Source organism: Triturus cristatus, chromosome 5_2 (genome assembly GCF_964204655.1).
Source record: "Triturus cristatus chromosome 5_2, aTriCri1.1, whole genome shotgun sequence".
In the NCBI taxonomy this organism is placed as follows: Eukaryota; Metazoa; Chordata; class Amphibia; order Caudata; family Salamandridae; genus Triturus; species Triturus cristatus.
Genome location: NC_140588.1, coordinates 958,543,455 through 958,562,444, shown reverse-complemented (window position 1 = coordinate 958,562,444; position 18,990 = coordinate 958,543,455). Strand labels below are relative to the sequence as shown.

The 18,990-nt window shown below is 48.1% G+C and overlaps 1 protein-coding gene across 4 annotated transcripts in view; it reads right to left on the bottom strand.

Moving 5' to 3' along the window:
- LOC146829464 (phosphatidylinositol-binding clathrin assembly protein-like) overlaps window positions 1-18,990 on the bottom strand; it is a 704,267-nt gene that overhangs the window by 492,836 nt on the left and 192,441 nt on the right. For all 4 annotated transcript variants that reach the window (XM_085608147.1, XM_085608148.1, XM_085608150.1 and 1 more), the window contains exons 7-9: window positions 6,233-6,339; window positions 5,611-5,652; window positions 4,137-4,222 (exon numbers count right to left, since the gene is read on the bottom strand). In XM_085608147.1, coding sequence (XP_085464273.1) covers window positions 4,137-4,222; window positions 5,611-5,652; window positions 6,233-6,339 — 235 coding nt within the window. The remainder of the gene's footprint in view (window positions 1-4,136; window positions 4,223-5,610; window positions 5,653-6,232; window positions 6,340-18,990) is intronic.

Sequence of the window (18,990 nt, the reverse complement as noted above, 5' to 3'; positions counted from 1 at the left end):
GGTTCCACCACGCTATTTCTTGCTGTACTGTCTGTGTGAAAACCACTAGATCCTCCCAACTTCCCGTCGCTTGTGACCATTGCTGCTGGATCCATTCTTGGAATGGTCTCATGTGTAGGCGAATATTTGGTACCAAATGTATGCATGATGCCATCATCCCCATCAGTTTGCTCACTGTCCTCACTGTCAGAGCTTGCCCCTTGCGGTAAAGACGTGTCTCTTTGCATATTGCCAGAGTCCTCTTTGCACATGGAATCACCGTGCTCTGTATGGTGTTGATCTTGGCTCCTAAGAATATCTTCAGTTGGTCTGGTTCTATTGATGGTTTCTCCCAATGGATTGAAAACCCCAGTTGGGCAAGCGTCTGTATCACTCTCTCTATGTGCCTTTTGCACTTGTGGTACGAGCCTGCTTTTACCAGCCAGTCGTCGAGGTATGGGTATACATGTATCCCCTTCCTCAAGGGTGCTGCTACTGCTGCCAGACATTTTGTGAAGACTCTTGGTGCTGAATTTAGTCCGAAAGCCAGCACTGTGAACTGGTAGTGAGTTTTGTTGGTTATAAACCTGAGGAGGTGTTTGTGTTTGCTGTTGATGGGGATGTGCAAGTAGGCGTCCTTTAAGTCTATAGTTACAATGTAGTCTCCTTTTTGTAGTTGAGGTATGACCTCTTGGAGCGAGGTCATCTTGAACCTTTGAGTCTTTATGAACTTGTTTAAGAATCTGAGGTCTAGAATTGGATGTAATGTTCCGTCTACCTTTGGTATGAGGAAGTAGGTTGAGTATACGCCCTTGTTCTGTTGTCTTTGTGGTACCATTTCTATGGCTCTTTTCTTTAGCAGTTCTCTTGCTTCCTGCATCAAGTGTGTCCGCTCTTTTGTTGAGCGCACTCTGACCCTTGGCCTTCTGTTTGGCGGTGGCCTTTCCAGGTCTATACAGTACCCATATTGTATGAGGTTCAATATCCAATTGTCTGATGTTATCATCCTCCACTCCTGGAGGAAGTGTCTTAATGTGCCTCCTACTGGTGTTGTGTGTTGGAGGAGCTGTTGAAGCTTTTGATCTTTTGTTGGTTTTTGCCTTGACTTTCTGCACCTCCTGAGGTCTTATCCAGGTGTGCGTTTGTTTTGCTGGTGAGTCACTTTGCTGCAGGAGGCTGACTCCCCCTCTGGCAGTTACTCATTCATCGGCCGCGCCCCGCGAAAGGATTGTCCTCGGGGCTGGTACTGTCAGTTCTGCTGGTGCTGCCCCTGCTGCTGTCCCTGGTTACCCCCTTGATAACCTTGCTGGGTGGTTTGGTGTGTTGCCCCAGGTTGATGATTTCCTCTGCCTGTTGGTCTCCTGGAAGGTGTTCCTCTTCTCATACCTCGGAACTGCAGCACCCCCATAGACCTTGCTGTTTCGTTATCTTTTTTCAGCTGGTTCAATTTTTCATCAACTGGTGCTCCGAACAGTTGTTCCCCGTTGAAGGGTGTGTTGAGGATGTTGTTTTGGACTTCATTTTTGAAACCCAAAATCCTTAACCAGGCATGCCTCCTTTCTGTGTTCCTCAGCATCATCTGTCTGCTAGATGTCTCCGCTGCGTCTAGGGCCGACTTTAAACATGTATTAGCCATGTTCTTCCCCTCTTCTACCAGGTGGCTTGCTCTTCTCTGGTACTGGTCTGGTACGTGCTTGAGGAGTTCTCCCACTTCTTCCCAGTGCTGGTATGCGTGTCTGTTGATGAGTGCATTGGAGTTGGCGATGCGCCATTGTATAGCTGCACTCCTTTCCATCTTCCTACCTATCAGGTCCATCCTCTTGCTTTCTTTGTCTGGTGGTGGGCCTGAGTTTGTGGGTATATTTGCTCTTTTCTGAGCCGTGGATGTGATGATAGAGTCAGCTGGTACTGACCCTCTGATGTACAAGGGATCTTTTGATGAATGTTTATATTTTTTCTCTGCTCATGGAGTCACTGCTCTACACATGGCAGGCTCCTTGAATGCCTCCTTCCCCTGGTCCAGAACACTTGGGAGCATGGGCAGAAACTGGCTTCTAATCTGGGATGGAAACAAGGTCTCCAAGAGGAAGCAAGATTGGGGTTTCTCTTCCTCTAGCTGCACTCCATACGCGTCTGCAGCCCTTTTGATGACTTGGTTGTAGATCCCTATGTCGTCCGGCGGCGAAGGCCTCGACGGATATGATTCTACACCCTCTTCCGGGGATTCGGCGTTGAGATCTTGCCACGCCAAGTCCTTAGCCTCCGAAGACGTAGAGTCTTGGTAAGTGTCGTCTTCATCCCCTTCGGCTCCCCCGTAGTACAGGCCTTCTTCCTGTTCCTCTCCAGGTTCAAGTGTGTTCGGCGGTTGGAAGTCCTCGACGCACCCTTCTGTTTCGGCCGTTGCTTTCAACGGTATGCTGTAGAATTTCAACTTTTCGTTGAAGTCTTTCTTGCGTTGCAAGATGTTCGCTATTTCGGCCTCGAGCATTTTCCTTTTCTTTTCCATCTCAGCCACGTGATCAGCTTCGAGGGGCTTGACCTTCCTTTTCGCGGCCGTCGACGCTGAAGTCGAAACCAGTTTCGGGCCTTCGCCTTTAGATGCAGAGGCCTCTCTTTTGTGGCTGCTCTTCGGCACCTTTACCTTGTCTTGGGATTTCGCCGTCTTGGGGTCCTTCTCAGAGAATCCAACGGTCTGCTTGTCCCTGGATGCAGTAGTCGACATCGAGAGCTTCAACGGCCCTGCTCCTTTCGAGCACTTTGGCTCGCTTTTGCGAGTATCAGTGGAGTGTTTAGGGTTCGACGACTCTCTTACCTCCTTCGATGTTTTCTTTTCGACCAAGACGTCTTCTGGTCCCTCTGCTATGCTGTCTTCCTCTCCGCTGGAGAGTCCCAAATCTCGGAGCGATGGGGGCGTTCCCTGCCCCTGCATGTTGTAGTTTGCTCTTCTCGGTCTCTCCCTTACTCTGAGGGTCCTCGGGGTGAACGCTGCACAGGTGTTGCAGTCCTCGCTTCGATGGTCGAGCGGCAAGCAGAGATTGCAGACCTGGTGTTGGTCCTTTTGCGCGTACTTGTGGTGGCAGTTCGCGCACAATTTAAACGGAGTTTTGTCCATCACCGTGCCCAGGGAGCCCCCTGTATGCGCATTCTCCTTTGAAACGTCGAATTCTTCGATGTCCTCTGTACTGTCGTCGACCTTCTTCCCTACTTGATCTCTGGTGTCTTCCCCGGTGATATATTCTAAAGTTTTCTTCTTTTCGTCGATTCTTCTCTAAAGTTCTTGGAGCTCCTTCACTGTTGATCCAGACCCAACGGGGGAAGCAATAATCTGAAAATGGCGACCAAAGGTGGGAGCTTCCGGAGGAAGCGCGTCGACGTCACGAAGGACACCAAATGGTGGGATGTCGACGCCCACCTGGGCCACGAAAAAAAAAAAAAGAAGAAATACTACAATTCCGGACCCAACCACTACATGGCGGAATAATGTACAGCATAGTGAATCCAGAAAGATTCACGCTGCAAAACTGTGATGTTCCCTGGTCTGTGGAGGAATGTGTAACTTCCCAAGCGTGGTGCAGAAATCGTGGGGGCCCCCACTGCCAACACACTGCCCCTCCACCTTCACCCAGATTTCTACTCGCCCTCTGTGTGGTTAGCATGGCTGAGGGCTTTCTGGCTAGACAATAGGGCAACAGTGCCCACAGAACACTCCGCTGCCAAAATTCACCATTAGGGTGCCTTCATAGGAGCACTCATCACTCTCTGAGTTCACCAAAGTACTTCTATGTTGGTTTCTACCTTGGAAGGAGGGGCAGGGGGTCTGAGGTAGCCTCCCCATCACCAACCACTGCTCTGCGTCCTACCTCTGTTAAAACGGTAGTCACCCTGCTGCTTAAACAGCATATCAAATCATTTCACAGTTTTCTTGTGATTTCTATTAGATACTTACTAGCTGATCTCTATATTATGTTCTCTTTCAATTAAAAAAAAAATCACATTTCTAACAGAAGGATTAACAAAGTTATCTGGCTTAGTGGAATAAATGACAAACTGCACCAAGTATAACACAATTCTCTAAAGCCTTTCATTCAAACAGGATATCAATACTAAGCTTCAGCACATCATAAATCAGTGATTATCAGATTCTACATGCACCTCACCTGCTAGCAGCAGAAAGTTCCTTTGTTTTTTTCCCTTCCAGCGAAGCTAAGTGCTGCTCCAAAGCTTCGAGCAAACTGCTGGGCGCCTAAAGATAAATATGTTTATAAGACATACTTTTTTGAAAGTTACATCAAGAATATGGTTTAAATAAGAATCTTCAGTTTTGCCCCATAACCCTTTGAATAAAAGAAATTCCAAGTTTCATTTTGGGGGTATACACTGCAAGTGACTTTTCCCCTCTTACGCTACGATTATTTTTAGTGCTACTAAGAGCCAGTTTAATTTCGGTTGGTGTCTGAGTATTTAGATACATTCTTCACATGTTACAAATTCACATAATTAGAATAAAAAAAATATTAGATTTATTTTAATACTGTTCTCATGGAAGTGAATTCAAATGACACATTATAAAGATGTTTTTCTAACACCTTCAGACTAACCAAAAATTGGACAAAGCAATATGAAAAATGTGGTGAAGGATTTTATTCCCCTGGACTGGTTCCTTAAAATAGTGATTTTGCATTTGCATGCTTTTGGCATGACTGACTGATTGTAGATTGCTTACTTCTGGCGTCACGTAAACCAATTGGTGTGAGCTAATTTTCCAAACTCAAGGAGTACATAGATAATACAGGTGCATTTAAACTTAGTTCGACTGGAAATTGGAAAAGCTCTTTTAGTGTAAGTGGAATATAGCTGAAGCAGCTAATGATGCAAGCAGCCAGATTGTCTTTAAGAGGTTCTGGAAGAAATTGCAAAATGTCTACAAGGTACCACAGACTGGTCTTGGCACAATGAGTCCTTGAGCAGGGTATTTAAGTCTTTGAGGAAAGAATAACCTTATCCTCCTAAACATACTGGGCTGATACTGTGTTGTTCATTAGATTGGTTCATCCACTGCTATGCCTCAATTTGCTTTTGCATTGTCTCTGCTTTGTAGTGCTTCAAATGGGGTTTAATTTGATCTAGATATTTAAACAGCTTGGTTTGACATACTTACTAAGATATTCAAATTGACAGACCACGAGTGTGACTGAATATCTTTATTGCCATCTAACACATATTGAACAAACATGTGTCATCCATTAAAGTGGTAGGTGTAAAACAGCTTTCCAACTAGCTTTGAGGTCCGCTCACACTCAAGAAATTGACACTGACTGAATTATGGGCTCAAGAAACAAACGGACATTTTGCTATCCTACATAGAGCATCTTGGGTTTTCATCTCCGAAATAGGCAGTTTTCCCACACTGGAACCTCACTTGAAAGGATGACCTAATTAGACTAATGTTCTATCCCCTAGAATAGACAGAATACATTTTCAATACACAAGTTCATGGAAATGTTTTCCATATAAAAATATATGGAAGAGAATGATTCTCAGAATGAATATGGTTACTACACATCAACTATTAAAAACACAAAGGGAATAAATAAAAAAACTGGGTAAAATTAATGTGAAATGTACACTGACCTGTGTAAGATCTGGAATGTCACCCTGATCAATTCCAACTTGCTGAGTTCACAAAAAAGGAAAAGAAGTGCACATTACTACATGCAGTGGCAATGGGATAAGAGAATAGTGATGGCTGAATGCTTACATGCAAGCTCGTGTATTAAAAGGGACATTACTAACTTCCTGAACTGGTACAGTTGCATTTGCCAATCCAAAGATACAAATTTAAAGGCACAATTATGATGTGCTATCACGAAACCAATAAATTTGTGAATATTTTCATGCAAATAATACGGAAAACAAATATTCACATCACAAACAACTGCTAGGATCTGTCTTTTACAAACAAGATCACTTAATGTTAATTAGCAATAACCTGCAAAGCCTTTACTCAAGAATACATTAAAAATTATGAATGGGAGAAAACACAAAATGTTTTCTATATTGACTGCAGTACTTTACCATGAACTTTTTTTGGCCATAATGTACGACATTATAGGATGACTTATTTACAGCAATGGCACATGTAGACTTGAGTTTTTGGTGAAGCAAAACAAGTGGAGTAGTCATGCAGAACACATGCTGCTGTACCAGTGCGGTTAGCTAAATAAAGCCCCTTTGTTGTCAGGATAAATCTTACCTCTGCAACTTTGAGAAATTCCGATAATTTAGTCATCCTGGCGAGGAACTTTTTGTAGATATCTAATGCTTCTTTGCATTGGGTCTTTTTCATATCAAAATATTTTTCTACAAATAAAAAATATAATTTTTATACCATCTAGTACATGGAGAAAGAAAAACAAATGGGCACTGCTTGCAGAATACTCTGAATGCAGAAACTACAAAAATAATGCAATTTAAAGAAGAGGATATTAGCATTTGTTACTTTTTATTTAATTCATAATAACACTAGGCTCATGGGTGAAAAATTCGAAGTGAGGTTGATAGCACAATATTACCATTCACACTCAAACACATCATATTTCCCCTTCGGTCTCTAGCATGAGCAGATTAACAGCTTAATTCATGATGTTGTAAAAGCATAAAACTAAAAAAGTAAAAATCATTTCCCGAGGTTTATTAGGCACATTTTGTCCTTAAAGTTCGCTGGTCCATTAGCCCTTTGTACACAAGCCTTTTTTAAATGCCCATTTGAAATTTTGGTCCACATTTCTCTACACACCCATGTCACCTCGTGCTATAAAAAAAGAAATTAACAAAACTGGAAAAAGCGATACTTCTGGTATACTCTGTAGTGCAAATTAAGTGCCACTGATGAATCGTAGTTATCCACTCTCAACAGTTGGTTATGTATATTGATTGTTTTAGCTCAGTATGTGCTTCATAGTGCTGCTTTTCTGGTATACACTTCTTGTGATAGTACAACAAGCACTTACACCATCAGATTAGGATTTTGTGTATACTCCTGAAACGCAATACATTTTTCCTTCCATGTAGCCACCAAAGGTCTCTGACTTAGCAGCAAAGTATTGAAAAAAAACAACCTTAATAAGAACCGCATCTATAGGAGAGAATTATAGACTAAAGTTTCAGATATCACTGTCAAAAAAACGCCTGACTATATGTGGACATGTCCTCAGATTCATAAGGAGAAGGCTCTTCTTAAAACTGAAGCTCATGAAACATCTGTCCATTCGTATTGAGCTTTAGGAGAATCAAAATGTCAGTAATTGACAGAACAAGGGTATGAGAAAATGGTTAGTCCCCACTTTTGGCCAGGACATTGATTTGGTTTCGATTGTAGTACACAGGGTCCCTGACAATAAGGTCCCGGGTGACAATGATTCTTCCCTAAAAACAACTCCACAATTGGCCCTTCAGACCCCCTGTAAATCCCTAGTAAAAGGTACCTGGGTACCAAGGGCATCGAGACTGAAGAGGATCCCCTAGGGACCCCTCACATAGGCCATGCAGACTGCCACTGTAGCATGCATGGGCTGGTGCATACAAAATGACAAAGTTGACATGGCACACTACACCTGTGTGCCATGCCAACTAGCACCGCCTAAGATCTAGGTAAGTCACCCCTCTAGGAGGCCTTACCAGCATTAAGGTAGGGTGCACTATATCCCAGGTGTGGGAATATCTGCATGAGCAGATATTCCCCTACAATATTGGGGTCTATTCCTTAATGTTTTTAGTGACAGGGAAGCCACAGAGAGTACATGGGCTGGAAGCTCGACAACTCTAGTTCCACAGCATCATGATGGCGTCACTAAACACAGGACTGTTTGGTACCAACCTACTCCTCACAATAAACAGTCACTGATGCCAGTGTGGGATATATTGTAAAATGTACTCAGAGGTGCCTCCTGAAAACCTACCGACCCTGGTTGGACACTGACTGGCTTTAGGCAGCCTGCCACATACAGATAGGTTTCTGGACCACTCGGTGGAGAGCGTCAGCTCTCTGGGATCCGAAAAAGCACATCCTGACCCAGAACAGGTTCCCCAACGATCCAGACCTCAAGTCCAGCTTTGGCTGACCCGTCCTGGACTCCACGATGACGCCTGCAGCCCGAATCCAGAGGCTCCACCTGACCACGACCAGCTCCGGTAAGACGATTCCAACATCGAAAGGCACCTCTGCAACCGAAGCCCCTGGGCCTTGGTGTGCTGAATCGACAGTGCCCCTACGAGCACCCAACATCTCTACTTACCTCTGCTGTCGTTGGTCTCCCTCTTGCAACCTCTGGTGCAACATCTGCAGCCTGTTTGTTGAAAGCAAAGTCTCCACTGAAACACTCTGGGCGCCCAACACTGAAATTCCATCCTGCAGCCTGCCACTTCTGTGCTGCTGGTGGTTTATGATTGGTGCTGCTTTGTGCACCCCCGTGCTTGCTATAACCCCCAAAGCTTGACCCCTGCAACCAATTTACCTACCTGCAAGTAGTGTGGCTCAGAGCAACCCCAGTCTCTACTTTAACTCATTGGACCAAACTCAGATTTTGACCGCTTCATCCATCCGCCCCTATGCTGCTGGTGGTGGAGTTTTGGTACTCACCTGACCCTTGTCCCTTGCTGACCTTTGGTCCCGAAGAACGGAACCTTAAGTTGCACCGCATTATCGTTTTCCTCCATAGGATATCAATGAACTGTTCAGAAACTGCACTAAGGGCCTCATTATAATGCCGGTCGAAAAGCATTCCGACCGACACCTTGTTGGAATTGTTTCCGACCGACTCGGATTCGGGGAGTCCGACCGACCGATTAAGATTTTTCCCCGAACACCGTTCGGTCGGACTCCGATTGACTTCAACGGGAGCCTGTGTCCTGAACGACAACATAGGCTCCCGTTGAAGAAAGGGGTGGTTGCCGAAAACCTTGCACCCTGTGGCAGGCACCAAATGGTGCCTGCTACACTGTGCATGGCTTCAAAAAGGGGTCCCATGGCTACCCCCACAAGCCCCAACCGGAGGCCTCTGGGTGGAAGGGGGCCTGCTACGGGCCTCCAAAGTCGGTTTCCAACAGCCAATCTGTGTCAGACAAACCGAGTCGGAAAGGCTGTCCGAATCAGACATCTTAATCTGTCGGTTGGAAACGCAGTCCATAGACCTGTACGATTCAGCTCCGACCGACTGGCTTCCTGCAAATGCAGGTCGGAACAGGGTCGCAAGGACCGAACGTTTACCTAATATCGTAATCGGTCGGTCAAAAATGATTCAGAGTCGGTCAGAAACACGGGTTCCGAAACGGATTAGGATAAACCGAATGCCGTTCGGAGCCTTTCCGACTAACATCGTAATGAGGCCCCAAGTGTCGACTTTTGAAAGTGGGAAGTAATTTTAATTAAAAATGTACTTACCTTATTGCGAATTTCTTGGTATTAAAATAAAATACAACAAGGGCGTAGCTTGATAGCATGGCCGCGTAGACATGCTTGAGGAGAGCTCCGTGCGGCGGCCCAAACTTTACTTTGATGCTTAACTATCCTAGGTCGTATTTCAACTAAAGAGGGTCCCCGGAGATCCGTAAGACCCTGTGCTATCATGAAAGTGTTCCAGATCGCCTGGGGCCTCCCTTGAAGCGGCTGCGGATCTCCGAGGCCGGAGTGATATCGGCACCATTTTTGCCTGCGGACACCGCAATACGGAGCTCACCAAGAACGGAAGGTCTTTTTTCGGGACCGTCCGCTGCAGAAATTGACACGGGCACATGGGTGGCCCGACCGCGTTAGTGTGGCCGGCACAACAAGGCCGGTACTGGAGGGCAGCTGAGAAATGTGACTGCCAGCGAGCCGATACTCTTGCAGAGGAGGCTGCATCCTGCGACTCAGATGTCTTACGCCTGGCGGATTGCTGACATTGATGCTGCCCTGCAGGGGTAGAGCCCTACGAAAATACTGCCCGGAGTGAGGTGATCGCAGTGAAAGTGCGACGGGCCCAGGGAGGGACGACCCTGGAGGAGGCAGGGACAGTGAATCACACGGCAGTTTTGGAGGTACTGGGGGTGGGCGCAGATTCTTGAGACTGGACTGGACTGGGCTGACCGGTGCCCCGAGGAGACCTCCCGGCGGAGCTGGAAATCAAGCACAGATTGGTGAGGAGTCCATCAGTGTGCTTGTGAAGGCGGAGCAATGTGGTGTTATTGCACCTTGGTTATGAGACAGAGCAGCCAGGCCCTTATAAGGGATCCTTGTTGGGTGTCCCTTCTGGAGACTAGTGTAGGTCTGACACTTTCACTGCTGTATAGACTGAAGTACCTGGGCGTGGGAAACTTGGGAGACCACTGTTTGGACAATAGCTGGCACCTTCCGCTGGTCATTATGGGGAAGCACAAGGCACCAAAGGCGCAGACTATTAAGATATCGAACTAAGCCCAGCCTATACTTTTGGTCCTGAGGTTGGAGGAGGGGACACCGTGCTGGGGAAAGGAGCTACGGAGGGAGATACAGAGTACCACCCTACACTGAAAGATGTCATACATGCTATCCAGTCGACCAGGGATGATATGGTTATGAAAATTGACACCTTTGCCATAGACGTTAATCTGCTGCAATCTGACCGCCGGAAAGTCACTGACAGTGTATAATACTGAGAAGGACACAAACGTCTTGAAACAGGAAGTTAAGAATCTCAGTACCACGTGGCAGAACTTAAACGCCAGGTCATCAAGCTGGATGACAGGGCAGAAGATTCAGACGGAAGGTCTCGGAAGGGGAATTTAAGATTTGTTGGATTTCCTGAAAAAGTGGAAGGGCACTCAATGGACCCATTTCTTGAGGATTGGATCATGCGCGAGATGGCCTCCAAACAGTTGTCTAAATTCTTTAGTATTGAAAGAGCGCATAGAGCACTGGCGCCCCTCCCCCAGACCCAGACCACCTCCGTGAGCCATAATAGCTAAGCTATTTAATTTCAGGGATAGGGACCTCCTTCTCCAGCTTTCACGTAGTGGGCAATGTTTTTTCTAGGAGGGCCATTCAATACCTGTGTACCCTGATTACACCTAAAGGGTCCAACAAGAAAGAAAGTCCTTTGTTGCAATTAAGCGAAGGTTACGAGACTTGAACTTACAATACAGTCTTGTGTTCCCTGCTAAGCTGAGAGTGGAGAATGAATGGCGTGTGCTGTTTTTCTTGTCGGCGTAGGAGGCCAGAGACTGGCTTGACGCAAGGGCTCCAGGGGGGCAGTGCTTGGTGCCCTCCACTGCCCTCTCTGGGGCGGCCTCGGCACGTACATCCCTGAGGGATCGTAATTCCTATGCACGGCGGGTGCATAACAAATGGACGCTGAGCCTGGTCCGTGTCACGGTGCTCCAGGATGGCACGCTTCAGATTGGGAAATTGTACCAGACTCGATAGAGAAGAGACCAAACATGGTGGTTGGATTCGGGGACCAAGACAGCGACCAAGAATGAACATTGAGGGTTTGCAATGGAGAGCGGAACAGTACAGATAAGTTTGCTAAGTGTCTGCAGTATGGTGGGATTACTGAGAGACTGATATGCTGATAACTTGCAGGGATTCTTGGGAGTCCTGTAATTGAGAATCACATGGGTGGACTCCTAAGATGCATGGATGGACGCCATATTCTTTATTAACTATAGTATGAGCATGGGCAGCTGCCAGAGTAGCGACGCCCCTATTAGAGCCCGAGCCCGCCTGGGAAGCTTGGGAGCAATCTCGCGCCTCGGCGTGGCTGGTCTCTTCCACAACATTTGCAGGATACTATTTTGTGTTTGTCAGTTCTGGTGTGAGGGGTTTTTGACCTCAATTACATAAACCAATGTTGAATTTTTTTTGGGAGGGAGGGCGGGATGTGGGGCGGTATGTGTTAATTCTTTTGTGGATCGCACAGTATACATTGGAGTATACGCAACTGCCCATGGGGTGGGCAGGGTGTCAATTGTTCATATTTCACAGTTCCTTCGGGGTGCTTGAGGGGGTTTCTCCTGGGTCGCGTTAGATTGCACTACACTAACATGTCTACTAAGTCAGGGAGTCTGGTGTACGGCGGACCGGGTGGTACATACTGGGTGCACGTTTACAGACCAGCATGTCGGTGCAAAGATTGAAGATTATAACCTGGATTGTTAAAGGTATGGCGGGTCTCGACAGGCGCTGCAGAGTGCATGCATTTTTTTAAAGGTATAGAATAGCTATTGCAAGACTTCAGGAGACACACATATGGGGAACACGATAGTGAGCATACGGAAAAGGTGGCGTGGACAGCTATATGCTACCTCATTTTCTGTTTTTGCCCGAGGAGCATTGGTGCGGGTGGTACCCGGGGTCTCATTCCAACACCATCATGTTTTGGACCCTGAGGGACGCTATGTCATCCTGTTTGGGAGGTGGGAAGGTAAGGAAATTTGCGTTGTTAATGTTTATGCCCCTAACTTGGACTGTTTAGATTTTTTTCTTGTCCGTCCTAAAAGCAGCAGCACCTTCTTGGTGATTTTAACTGTGTTTTTGATGCAGAATTAGATGGGGAACCCCCGAGAGAGAGAATACTAAGCCGGGCGCGTCACCCAACTAAACGAGAATTCTCCTGTTACACGCCTGCTGCTAACACTTTTACTCGGATTGACCACTGTAGTCTCTCCCCGGGTCTCTCTGCTAATACAGAGGATGTCTCCTACTTAACTAAGTATATCTCTGACAATGCCCCGCTGCTGTCAACTCTCAGAAGTTGGGAGCATGTACCCATTCTGCAACTCAGAAATATCGATGGGAACATAATATACACGCAGGACGCGATTCTTAAGTAATTCACGGCTCACCTGAAACGCACTTGTAGAACTGTTACTCACGCCAGGCCGCATGCAACGCAGGAAGTTTTAGATAACACTTCCGAAGCTGGGGGAAGAGGAAGCTGAAGCCCTGGGGGCACCACTTACCAAGGATGAAGTCCAGACAGTAATTAAAGGGCTGCAGTCGGAGAGATGCCCTAGGAGTGACGGACTCCCAGCAGAGTTTTAGAAAACATTTTCTACGCAGCTGGTGGATCATCTCTTAAAGGAATTTAATGAGACTTTGACCCGGGGGGTACTCCCTAATACCATGATGGAGGCGTTGGTGTCTATGATCCCCAAGCCGGATAGAGATCCTCCTTCTCCTGCTTCTTACAGACCCATCTCTCTCCTGAACATCGATGAAAAGATACTGAGTGGCGTGTGGCTGCGCGTCTCGTGCTGTATGTGGACCTATTGGTCCACCCGGACCAGGCTGGCTACATTCCGGTGCGAAACACCACATACAATTTGCATAGACTTGCGCACGTATGGCACGCACCTCATCTGCTGGAGGATTGGGCCTTATGTCTCTTAGATATACAGAAGGCCTTTGATTCAGTTGAACGTGTCAGCTCTCAAGGACGCCACCCGCCAACACCACCAACACCTCCGCACCGCACGAAAAACAGCCTACCGGAACAGACTTGACAACAACGCCCACAACAGCAAGGAACTATTTGGCATCGTCAAAGAGCTCTCCAACCCGGAAGCAGAAAACAACTCCATCCCTCCCTCACAGGACCTCTGCGACTCCCTCGCAACCTTCTTCCACCACAAGATCACCGACATATACAACAACTTCCCGACCGCCGACACGAGCCCCCCTCCGGAACCCGCCACCGACACCACCACCATCCTCACCTGGAACCCTACCACCACCGAGGAGACCACCCGCATAATGAACTCGATCCACTCCGGATCCCCATCGGACCCCTGCCCGCACCACATCTACAACAAGGCCGACGACATCATCGCACCGCACCTCCGAGACGTCATCAACGCCTCCCTCACCGCCGCCACCTTCCCGGAGAGCTGGAAACGCGCAGAGCTCAACGCCCTCTTAAAGAAACCTACAGCAGACCCCACCGAACTCAAAAACTTCCGGCCCATCTCTCTCCTGCCGTTCCCCGCCAAAGTGATTGAGAAAATCGTCAACGCTCAACTCACCAACGTCCTGGAAACCAACGACTCCCTCGACCCCACACAGTTCGGTTTCAGGGCCAACCACAGCACCGAAACCGCCCTGATCGCAGCAACGGACGACATCAGAGCCCTGACCGACAAGGGAGAGACCGTGGCCCTCATACTCCTGGACCTCTCTGCAGCCTTCGACACGGTCTGCCACCGCACCCTGATACGCCGCCTCAGCAACGCCGGCATCAGAAGCAAGGCCCTGGAATGGATCGTCTCCTTCCTCTCCGGAAGGACTCAGAGAGTCCGCCTTCCCCCCCTTCAGATCCACAGCCACAGAGATCATCTGCGGCGTACCTCAAGGATCCTCCCTCAGCCCCACTCTCTTCAACGTCTACATGACCCCCCTGGCGAACATCGCACGCAAACACGGACTCGACCTTATATCATACGCCGACGACACCCAGCTCATCTTATCCCTCACTAACAACCCCACATCAGCTAGGACCAGACTACATGAAGGAATGAAGGAAGTGGCGAACTGGATGACAGACAGCCGTCTGAAACTGAACACAGACAAAACGGAGGTCCTCATCCTCGGCCCCACTCCCACCGCATGGGATGACTCCTGGTGGCCCCCCGCCCTAGGCAGCACTCCCCAACCCACCGACCACGCGCGCAACCTCGGCTTCATCCTGGACTCTTCCCTCACCATGACCAGACAGGTGAACTCGGTGACCTCGGCATGTTTCAACACCCTCCGCATGCTCCGCAAGAACTTCCGCTGGATCCCCACCGACACCAGGAAGACCGTCACCCACGCCCTCGTCACCAGCCGCTTGGACTACGGGAACACCCTGTACGCCGGCATCACCACCAAGCTGCAGAGGAAACTCCAACGGATCCAGAACGCTGCCGCAAGACTCATCCTGGACATCCCTCGCCACCACCACATCTCCGGACACCTGAAAAAACTCCATTGGCTACCCGTCAACAAGCGGATCACCTTCCGACTACTCACCCACGCACACAAAGCCCTTCACAACCTCGGACCCAAACTCATCAACAACGGCGTCTCCTTCTACACTCCCCCGCGCACTCTGCGCTCCACCGGACAGGCCCTGGCAGCCGTACCCCGCATCCGCAAAGCCACCGCCGGAGGAAGAATCTTCTCTTTTCTAGCAGCGAAGACCTGGAACTCTCTGCCCAGCCACCTTCGCGCCATACCTGACCACCTCTCCTTCAGAAGGCAGCTCAAGACCTGGCTCTTCGAGCACTGATCCCCTCCCCCCCCCCCCCCCCCCCCAGCGCCTTGAGACCCTTGATGGGTGAGTAGCGCGCTTTATAAATGCGATTGATTGATTGATTGAACGGAAGTACATGTGGGAAGTCCTTAGTAAGATGGGGTTGGGGAATCACATATAGGTTGGATAACATAATTATATACTGGGCCTACGGCTAGGGTACGCCTACGTATTCAAGCGTCTGACAGGTTCGAGCTCCGAATGGGTACCAGACAGGGCTGCCCCCTGTCGCCGCTCCTATTTGCCCTCGCGATGGACCCTCTGGCGATTACCCTTCCAACTGGGATGCAGAATTGGGGAATTCGGTTGGGAGCTACTATGCATGTGGTGTTCATGTACGCCGGCGATATGTTGGTATACCTTCAATGTCCTGAGGAGTAGGTCCCTGTGCTGTTAGAAGTGTTGACTGACTTTGGGGGGCTCTCGGGACTGCAACTTAACCCAGGGAAGTCTAAGCTCTTCCCCCCATGGGCTTTTTAAACGAGCGGGAGGAACATGACCTGCCCCCGATGAATATGAACTGGGTCAGGGATGAAGTGCGTTATTTGGGGATTAGGCTGGGGCATACAGAAGACGATTATTATGGAACGCAATATGGGGAGATGTGTGAAGGGTATCAAAAAATCTATTGCGTTTTGGCGTGGGTTGCCGCTTTCCCTGATGGGTAAGGTAGCACTGACCAAAATGGTGTTTCTTCCACGCTTTCTTCCACGCTGTCTTTGCAAAACTCACTTTATCACGTACCACAGGCGTATTTTCTACGCCGGGACCGACTGTTGGTGGAGCTGCAGTGAGGAGCTAAAAGAAAGAGGGTGAGACTGGACACATTACAGAGGACATGGGAACAAGGGGGACTTGACGTGCCTTGACTGGGTCTTTATTATATGGCGGCGCAGCTGCAGCATGTAGTGAAGTGGTTTGAGGACCACGATAATTGGAAGAAGCAGTTATTGTCAGGTACACATCGTGGAATTCCCCCTCCCTGATCTTTTTATGTTGGGGTCAAGGGTTCCGGATCGGCTTCCATATATTATTCGACATGTAGCTACGACATGGGAAGTAGCAATTAAAACCGTGGTGAAAAGGGCACCTTATGCTCCAGACGCACTACTATGGGCGGTGGTACCGTTTAAACGGATAGGTTGTAATATGTCTGTTACTAAATGGACGGAGGGGGGATGTCGTGTGATGGGGGACCTATACTCTAACAGTTCCTTACCAGGGAGAAGGCAAAGTCCGCGTTCGAGCAGGGGAGGGGACAATACCTTCAATATGGGAAAATACCAGTGGTGGCCCGCGAATTGTGGTTGATGTTCCCACAGGAACCGCCCATCTCGTCTACACTTCAGGCACTTGTGACCTTGACGGAAGGGCGTAAATTAATATCGCATATTTATTGGGCACTTAGGGATGATATTCCGGCTTCACCCCTTTTGGCTCAGGCCAAGTGGGACGTGATTCTGGACATACCCTTAACAGTATCTGAGTGGAGGAAGGTACATGCAGGGGTCAAGCAAATTAGTTCTAACCCTAGGTTTAAACTTACACAGTACAACATCGTGCACCAAACCTATCTGACTCCACGAGTTTTACACAAAATATATCCGGATCGTCCGGCGCACTGCCCTAGATGTGGTTTTCAGGACACCCACTTCCTACATATGCTTTGGGATTGTACTGGTCTTGTAGTTTACTGGAGGTAAGTAGTGGATAGTTTACAAGTGATTAGAGGGTGGCAGATACCCCACACCGTTCAGGAGATACTACTGGGTCTCCTCGCTAGCCATAAAGGGAAAAAGCTCACAAGGACATTTTTGCAGCTGGGGCTGGTGCTAGCCAAACGGAGGGTTGCAATTAGATGGATGAGTCCGACACCCCCCACGGTGACGAACTGGGCCAAAGATCTGCGTGAGTGGGCGGTGGCAGAGTTGATACGGATGAAAAAGGTCCGGAGGGATGACAAATTGGAAGATGATGCGATGACTTGGAATGTTATGATAGCAGAGATTCCAGTGGGTGGGAGGATCCCCTCGCAAGGCTCTGAAAGGGCTCAGACGGCACACTAATTCAGGGGAAGTACCAATGCATGGGAGTCACCCTGAGACCGGAACTGTGGGAGAAACATAGCATCTGTGAGCTATGGTCCGACCTGGGGGATCTGATACAGTAGGGAAATGTTCAGCGACCAGGGAGGGGGAGGGCAGTTTAAGTGTTATGGTTTGTTTTTGGTTAGAATATCGTTGATCTGTCCAGATCCAGTAATGTACCTCTTCATATGTGATACGGATGAAAATATGTTCTTCTTGAACAGAATGTGTAAATATCAATGTCATGGCTCCTGTGAAGTATAACTGTTGCCATACTTTGTTTGTGATTCTGGCGGTCACTAAATACAAGACATTTTTTTTAAATAATAATAACGTACAACAAAGCTTTTTTTTCTACAATTGGTGTGGATCTCCCTTTTGAGTTGTGTGTACATTGGTCAATGCTGTGCATAAATGTCTTACACTCTGTGTTAGGCCTAAGGCTGCTTACTCCCACTCCCACTATTAGAGCACTTTGGGTTTTACATTGAGCTCTGTACACTTTTGGTGAACTCCTGGACTGTGTGCACGGTATAATCACCTAGTGGCATACCATATACAGAGCCAGCTTCCTACAAAGGGTTTATCCAACAGGCCATAAGAAACCAGCACAGGCATTCTTAACTAAAATAATCGCCAAGGAATCAGTCAAGATTACTGATATAGCCCCTTGTGATTGGTCTGACCACCACACTATCACTTTCCTACTACCTGGGACCCTCAAAACACGAGCTCTACAAACAGGTGATTCCTAAACGCTGGGTTAGAGACACCAAGAACCTTGATCCTAGGGAACTGGCAGCCCGTTGCCAGTCTGACCTAAACCCCTCCCCCCTTCCGCTCCCCCCCTCCCCAATATCACAACGGTCAATGACCTCAACGATCATTACTCTGGGACCATAACTAACATTCTTGATGATCTTGCCCCGCTAAAAATAAAAAGAACCCAATTCACAGACAGAAACCCCTGGTTCAATGGATCCCTCAATAGTGAGAGGAGATCCCTGCGGCAGTCAGAAAGAATCTGGTGACAGCACCCCCTCAGCCGCTCATTTAAAACTTCTCCGCCAGGCCAGAAATGCCTCAACTCAAAAAAAGAATTCTTCAGATCTGAACTGGGGAACGCCAAAAACAGACCCCGCAAACATTTCGAACTGGTCAAATACCAATCAATGAAACTGGCCAAAATATCGAAAGAAAAAGCCAAGTCACTAATATCATCTGACGAATTCGCCACCTTTTTCGCTGACAAAATCACATCTTTAGGAAACGAACTTAGAACCTCTACTCACTCTCAACCCCTTCCTGATATACATCCTCCGTCCGTGCCGCCTCCCAAGGCCTCACCCAAAAACCAACCTTACTGGACCGACTTAAAAATCTATGACGAACACTCCATCTCGAAAATCCTCTCCATATTAAAGCCGAACAACCACTTTAATGACCCACTCCCCTCTAACTGCCTAGCTGCCGCCTCCCAATCCATCATTCCGAGCTGGGCAGCAATACTCAACGCCTCCCTACTTCAGGGATCCATACCAGACTCTCTGAAAGCTGGCCAAGTCCTCCCCATTTTGAAAAAAACGTCGCTGGATCCTGCCTCCCCTGACAACTACAGA